The sequence below is a fragment of the Hetaerina americana genome, unplaced genomic scaffold (assembly GCF_022747635.1).
Source record: "Hetaerina americana unplaced genomic scaffold, ioHetAmer1.1.p SCAF_113, whole genome shotgun sequence".
Lineage (NCBI taxonomy): Eukaryota > Metazoa > Arthropoda > Insecta > Odonata > Calopterygidae > Hetaerina > Hetaerina americana.
Genome location: NW_027286215.1, coordinates 977,715 through 985,000, shown reverse-complemented (window position 1 = coordinate 985,000; position 7,286 = coordinate 977,715). Strand labels below are relative to the sequence as shown.

Sequence of the window (7,286 nt, the reverse complement as noted above, 5' to 3'; positions counted from 1 at the left end):
TTTCCAACATTTCCAACGTCCGTGCGCCACTAAATCCGTTTTTTACGCAAAATTTAATACAAGTTCGTTGTTGCAAATTTAAATCCATTTCTGCAATTGTAAAAAATCGCCAACACACACAGAGATAGATGTACTCTTGGCTACGTAACTTTTGCAAATGTCAAGTTATGACACTAAGATTTAAAGGGAATATCAACAACAGATGTACCAATTAAAAAAAAAAACAGAACTCAAATCGGAACGATGGGAGCGCCACACGGTGGTTATTCCGGGAACTTTTTGTTCAAGGTAGTATATATATATATATATATATATATATATATATATATATATATATACACACACAGATTTATATAATACTTAATTATTTTGGTAATTAACCGGTTAAGGTAGGTTTTTGGATGGACAAAGCCAAATAAATATTTTGTTACTCCTAACAACACTCAAAATCCAATATCCTACCTTACATCACGTCCCTCTTCATCTCTGAGTACTTTCTTCCTCCCTTCATTCCCCTCTATCACAGTCTTCAACATCCCACTAACGGTCAATACCCCCTTCATCCACTTTATCATATATATATACAAGCATATCAAAGGAGTAAAACAGTTTCAATGGCCAGCACTTGACGGTCAAAATGTTTCTTTCCCGGGACGGGAACGTAGATATGTCCCGCTAAGGATATTTTTTTTGTATGCTTTTTATGCTTGATTTCATCTTCCCCTCCTTTCTTGGGTTCGTCTTGTATGCATATGTGTTCTTATTCCTTTCCTTACAAGTGTATCCTTGTGTTTATATATCTACACATAATATATTGATGCATAATTTTTCGTCGCCGCAGTCCAGGCGTAGACCGATGGACTACTGACCGGAGGGACCGGGGGAAAGTGGTATGGTTTGTAATTACCAACAGCCACCTGCACCCTAGCCGTGTTCCTCATGACACCAAGTGATGATAATAATGACAATAAATTAAGCTCAGAAATGAGGGGTGGATCGGAGAGAAAGGTGACCTCGCTCGCCCGTGGATGTATCAACTTCATGCGCCAGATGGAGAGTCTGGTCGGGCAGTTTAAGTTAATGAATTGAGGCATTGGTCGGTGGGGAATGTATTACGTCAGTTATGTTTTCTGATGATCAAACTTCTAGGATCCAGTAAGCGACGTGTTTGCAAGAGTGCGTGATTGCATTGGCTGCGTAAGGTAGGGGAAACATGGTCTTTGGAGCAGGATGACGGGCCTAGATTTGAGCTTTGGATTTGCGGGTTTGGAGAGAGATGGAAAAGGCGGAGTGGACCGACAGGAAAACAAACGAGGAAGTTCATGTCGCGGGATGTAGGAGACTGCGGCAGGGGCGAGGATGCTGGGCATAGGAGGAAGGGGCAGGCATAGGACGTGAATTTTGGATGGAATGCAGGACATGCGTGGAAATGAGGACGGCCTATTTTCAGTGCCGGAAGTCAGGATTTATTTTGTTGAAAGATTCTGGAAAGAAGTTCACTATTGTACCGTCGTTAATTTGAATCCATATCCTGGTACGACTCAAAAAGGTGGAAACAAATGAAAGCAACAAACCCGCATGCACTTAATGGTTTCAAATCCTACATGAGTGATGTAATTAAACCCAGTATTTATATTTACAGGCCTGACAACTGTCAATAAAAATGAGGTAGTTAGACTGTCGAACTAAAGAAATTCGAATATTAGTTTTTCCCGTGCACTATTCGCGGCAGCAATAAAAGGGGGGACACCTAAAGAAATTAACAGGTGCCCGAAGTCTAAAATAGGGGTAAAATAGATTAAATTCCCACAAAACACTCCAAATGTGACGTCCTAACGCCCCCTACCGTGCGCCCTGGTGTCAGGTGTGGTGTATTTAAATGTATATAAAACCTGTTGTGTATGTGAATTGTCAGTCAGGAAAACGTAGAGTACTAACGGGTAATAAGGGTCGGAATTGCCTGCTAGCCTGCCCCCTCTTAACGTATTTTCTTGCCCTCGTGGTGTAGGCATAGGAATAGCTGCTAATCATGTTATACTCGTAATATGTGTTGTTGCATGTACTATGCTGCACGATTGGTGTTCGGTCACCCCCTGTCCACGTGGTTTTGGTGGATCGCGTGCTGTCACGTCCACGAGAAAGAAGAGGAAATACCCGCAGAGTGGCTGTTGACCTCCCAACCCATTTCAAACCTCCGTGCAACGGTTTTCGGGGTACTAAGGAGATGCCGACAATAGTAATCCATGCGTACATCTCAAAATCCTCCCATCTTTTCTTTGAACTAAAAACTAAGGAGACATCATTTTTCATATGGCATAGGTAGCGTGTCATAATCCCCTGCCACAAACCTTAGCGTCGACTTACAGCAATCCCCGTAAATATATAGAAAGATACTCTATTTTAAAGAATGCCTGGAGTCTAGCTGAAGGTTGAACATTCTCGGAAACAACAACTCACAGGCGCATTTAGAAGAACGGAGACCCACTCAGAAAGTCGTTTAATGATAATTTGACACCAATCTTAGAGTATTCTCACAATACCTGCATCTGGCGAATTCGCGATCTCAACCCGAGATGATATTGAGCACTTACCGAAAGAGTACCCCATATCTTTCGTCTTCGTTTGTATTGTTTCTTATTGCATTTACTTCAATTTCTACGATTTTGTCTTTAGTTACCCTGAAGGGAAACTGGAGCAGGAAGGAAACGCCAAGGATTTCTGGATGTGCTTTGGAAGGCGACTACATATTTTCACAGATTCATTTCCACTGGGGTAAAAAAAATGAAGAGGGCAGCGAGCATTTGGTGAACGGATACAGGTAAGCCCCATGCAAAATATACTTAATTAATGCTCACGGCGTATTTTCACACGAAACCATACACTTTTCGAAAAATCCCAAAAATTGAATTTTTCTGGAAGCATTGATAATATGCACAACACGAGTTTGGTTAAGAAAAGAAAACTCTGTGAAGTGATCTGGATTTAGGTGCCCTCTTAGTAATTTGGAAGTTATAACTACTACAAAAGTGGGTGAAATCCATTTATTGCCATAGTAAACTTAACATGACGTGGGACGTTACTAGAGAGCGTGACATCCTCATCTGCTTCCTGCAGTCACTCGCAGAGAATGGCACGCCTAGCCACTAGGGAATCCATATCCTTGTCAGCGTGAAGGCCCCGCCGCTTTTCAATCGAACTATTTTCACACTTGAAAGCTTCATTTTATTCTCTAACTTAAATACTTAAAATCCATTCTGATAACACAAGTGCAGACAAGTCCGCATGTGTGAAGTACGACGCTTGAATTTCACACATTCGGAGGAACACTTCTCCGGATAGCCACCCGGCTGAATGTCGCATGACTGCAGACGCTTCGAAATCATCGAACTTGGAGGGTAGGGTCCGGGGGAGAAAAGGAGGTTGAAGTCCCTAGAAAAAGGGTTCCAAAGACGAATGACCGAGATCGGTTGGAAAGACTAGACATCAACAGAATGGTTTAACCAGCTAGTTGAAGAAACTATTTCCATCTTCATAAGCAAAAAGAAGGGGAGAACAAACTCTTAGGACATGGTACCTCAGGATGAATTGATTATGATATTTTTGGGGAGATGTCGGACAGAAATCCTCCTTAAGTAAATGTAACATAAATTGAAATAGATGACTGCATCAATGATTGAAAACAAGAGAAGGATATGGAGCGGACAGGAGGACTGCTGGAGGCCACTCAGGGGACTTAGCCTCCGAAAGAGATTCTTAAAGCGTTCCACGACAACTCGAGTTTTTAATCCCAAGAGTCCATCGCCAAATGCTCGGCAATAAACGGTTAACTTAGAAGAAACTGAGATGGTGCTTCAGAGCTAGGACACTCCACAATCCACACACAAACTCCTCAATCGAAGAGTTGAGCGCAGGAAATTCGCCGATTGTGATGCTATTTTAAAACGCACTAATTTCAGATGATTTAAAGAACGGATGGTTCCTGTTTTCATAATTCAAAAAGTGCGTCCAAGGATCACCTTGACTCATCATTATTTAAAATGGAAATTAATTAAAACTAAAAAAAAAACAACATTTCTAATGCAAATTTTATTTCTAATTCAAATTACATTTCATTTTAGTCAAACAAATATAAATGATGATATCATGTAATTCAAGAGTATTTAGCGGATTCCAAACTTCTAATTCTCTTATAGCTATTCGGCAGAGATGCATGCGGTTCACTATAAGAAGAAATATGGGTCTTTAGGAGAGGCGCTCAAGAAGAGAGATGGTGTGGCCGTCTTAGAATATTTCCTCAAGGTAGGATCTTTTAAGGTGACCATAAAGTGCTAATATAAATCTTTAATTCCACAATAATCCTTGAATCAATGGATAATCTAGAGAAAATTATTTTTCCAAATTACACCTCAGTTAAGATAAAAGCATGCATGATTCCTTACGAAAGGGTTAACAATGAAGTAATTTGAATAATCAGGAATACCTTTGAATTTTGTTGACCAAGCTAACCCGAGATCACTACAATATAATGTAATTCGGAAGGGCATCGCATTCCTCTATTTTCGCCTTCCAATTTCCTATGAGTGTGCTATTGAGACGAAGATTTGAAAGCATGAATTTCTTGAAATGTTTTCCAGGTGAAAGAAGAGAACACCGCTTTGCAAAATCTGCTTGATAAAGTCGAGGAGGTGACTGAGGCCAATTCTCCACCAGCGCAGATAGAGCCATTTATGCTCGAAGAGTTAGCCCCTCCCTTCCGGGGGAAGTACGTCACATACCAAGGCTCTCTGACGATCCCCCCGTGCCTCCAGGTCGTCACGTGGCTAGTGCGCCTGAAGCCCATAAAAATCTCCTTGGAACAGGTGAGGAAATATTTGGAATTTCCACCATTTTCGCTTCGAGCAGCTATTAACGAAGCCAAGGCAAAATATTTGGACCTTATCTGCGGCTAATTATAACATACGTACAGAAATATGCCGGCTTTAAAATATTATCACGTTTATCACTTACCGTAGTAAAATGACCGAAATCCCGGGAATTTCAGGAACAATATTTATGAGTGTTTTAATTAAAATGAGAAATTGCAGGGGGGAATACGAGGGGTCGGATCCATGCCCCATTATCATTTTGGGGATGTTTTGGGCTAAGATGAAAATGAATATTATTTATGAGACTGGTATTATATGTTATTTTTAATATCTGCTGTCATTGGAGCATAAAATAATTTACGGCAAGGTTAGTTGTAGTGTCTAAATCAGTGTAATTAGTATCAAGGAAGTACCAGGTCACTTCTTTCATTTGATTATGTTGAATAAATTCCAATAAGTTACGCTTAAGGCAACGAATTTCTGGCAGAAAAAGAATTAATCTTCTCCACTAAAAACAGGCAACCACCATGCAATTGAGAAACGGAAGAACCAAAGCTAACAAAGGACCTGCAACCCATCGCCAGCGCCATTCAATGCAGGCCTAGGAGAGGGCAAAAAGAAGAATAAGAGTTGGGCATCAAAGGAGTCGAGATGAGTGGTGAAGGAATTGAAGTGCTCCGGTCGGTGGATCACAGAACAGGGGTTGCAGAAAAGCGACTCGACCTTAAAGAGGGAAAGAATTGTTGAGAAAGTGGACAAGCAGTGAGTGAAAGCTCCGAAACATGGCTCTGGAGGATGCTGGAGAATAAATGGACAGACAAGACGAGGAAGTTTATTGAAGAGCAGAAGAGGAAGGCCCATAATGAGGATTCCTCGGCAAAGAAGAGCAAGATGGATACGGCATACCTTGAGGCACATTTGTTCAGTTAGAAGAATAGTTGAAATGAACGCTGATGGCAAGACATTGAAATGAAAGAGAGGAAAAAACACAGAACATATGTTCGGAATGGGGGACCGTAGCAAACCTATCTTAGGATTGAAGTATTGATGAAGAAAATGTTAAAATGCCAGTCTTCCCTTTGGGATTCTACAGATTCGCTGTCAAGTTCGCGATGAATAATGACGTGGGCCCTCGGTGTTTGGGAAACTGCTTATTTATCACAAGGATATTAACGTTGAATTCCTTGTATTAAGGGCCACGACAAACGGTATGTCGAGATGGCCACGCGTTCGTTTACCATGATGGCCATTACTTGGCAACTCGTAAGACATCGATGGCCAATCGGAGCAGATACGTTTGAGACTTTTAAAATCCTATAAGTACGAGTGAAATGTTACACTTTTTACTCACAGTGAATAACACAATGTGATAATTTCGTATTGCCCGAAAGCCAAATAAATGTTAGATAGAGCTTCATTTCGGGTTGCGTTGAACTCTAAAGAAGTATTTCATAGCCTTATAGCCTACTAGCGAATACGTCGAATGTTATATCCGATGCACTTGAGAAGAAATTGACTTTCTAATAAATATTCAACCCGGCAATGATGTTTGCCGGTAGAGCCTTCCTACGCAAGGCTCTACTGCGAAAGAGAGATTAAACTACGTTCAGTTATGATTTATATTCTGTTTTAATCAATAAAAACACGTCTATCCGATACAAATGAGTGAAAATTCGGAAAAATAATGGAGACTCAAATGTCTCATATATTTGGTGTCAATACGCATAAAATAAGGAAAGATCTCATCCAATCTAGGGATTTGGTAAAATAAGGGACTGAAAATCCTAATCTTTGCCCAATAAAGACATACCATTATTATTAATAATATTTCAATATTATTAAATTACTGTTTATCTATTATTATTTATATTTCCTCAGCCTTTCTTTCCACCTCTGCTCCCTCGTTCACGCAATAATACATTAAAATGTTTCTTTTCTAGCTGAAGCGATTGCGACTTTTGGAAGATGAAGAGGGGAAACTTCTCATCAAGAATGTCCGCCCAACGCAGCGTCTTAATGGCAGAGCCGTATACTACGTGGCTTGAAGCAGGATGTAAAGTCAAATAAATTGCAAGAGATACTCTTGTAAAGAAGTAAAATAAAGAAAAGTATTGAAGAATATTACTGTGTGTTAATATATTTCCATTTACCTCTTTATTCCACCATCGCAGTTGAATTTATATTTGTCGTTTTTATGATAAAACTTATCAAGATATACTGTAGCTCTGATGAAACCATGAGTGTTAAAGAGGTACAGATGGCTCATGATCCAATTTCACGTCTCAGGCTGCTTACGCGCGTGAATGGGGATTGGATGTCGGGATGAGCAGCGATAGGAATGTTGGTGGGACAGGGGCGCCCATCATCACTCGTGCAGCTCAACGTGCATGTGGAGGAAATGGTGAAATTGCGCGGAAAGAC

The 7,286-nt window shown here is 40.5% G+C and overlaps 1 protein-coding gene across 1 annotated transcript in view; it reads left to right on the top strand.

Moving 5' to 3' along the window:
• The window catches only part of LOC139685464 (carbonic anhydrase 13-like), a 13,880-nt gene extending 6,970 nt beyond the window's left edge, over window positions 1-6,910 (top strand). The window contains exons 2-5 of the mRNA XM_071582481.1: window positions 2,674-2,818; window positions 4,194-4,299; window positions 4,635-4,859; window positions 6,806-6,910. Of these exons, the coding sequence (XP_071438582.1) occupies window positions 2,674-2,818; window positions 4,194-4,299; window positions 4,635-4,859; window positions 6,806-6,910 (581 nt within the window). The remainder of the gene's footprint in view (window positions 1-2,673; window positions 2,819-4,193; window positions 4,300-4,634; window positions 4,860-6,805) is intronic.
• The last annotated feature ends 376 nt before the right edge of the window (window positions 6,911-7,286 follow it).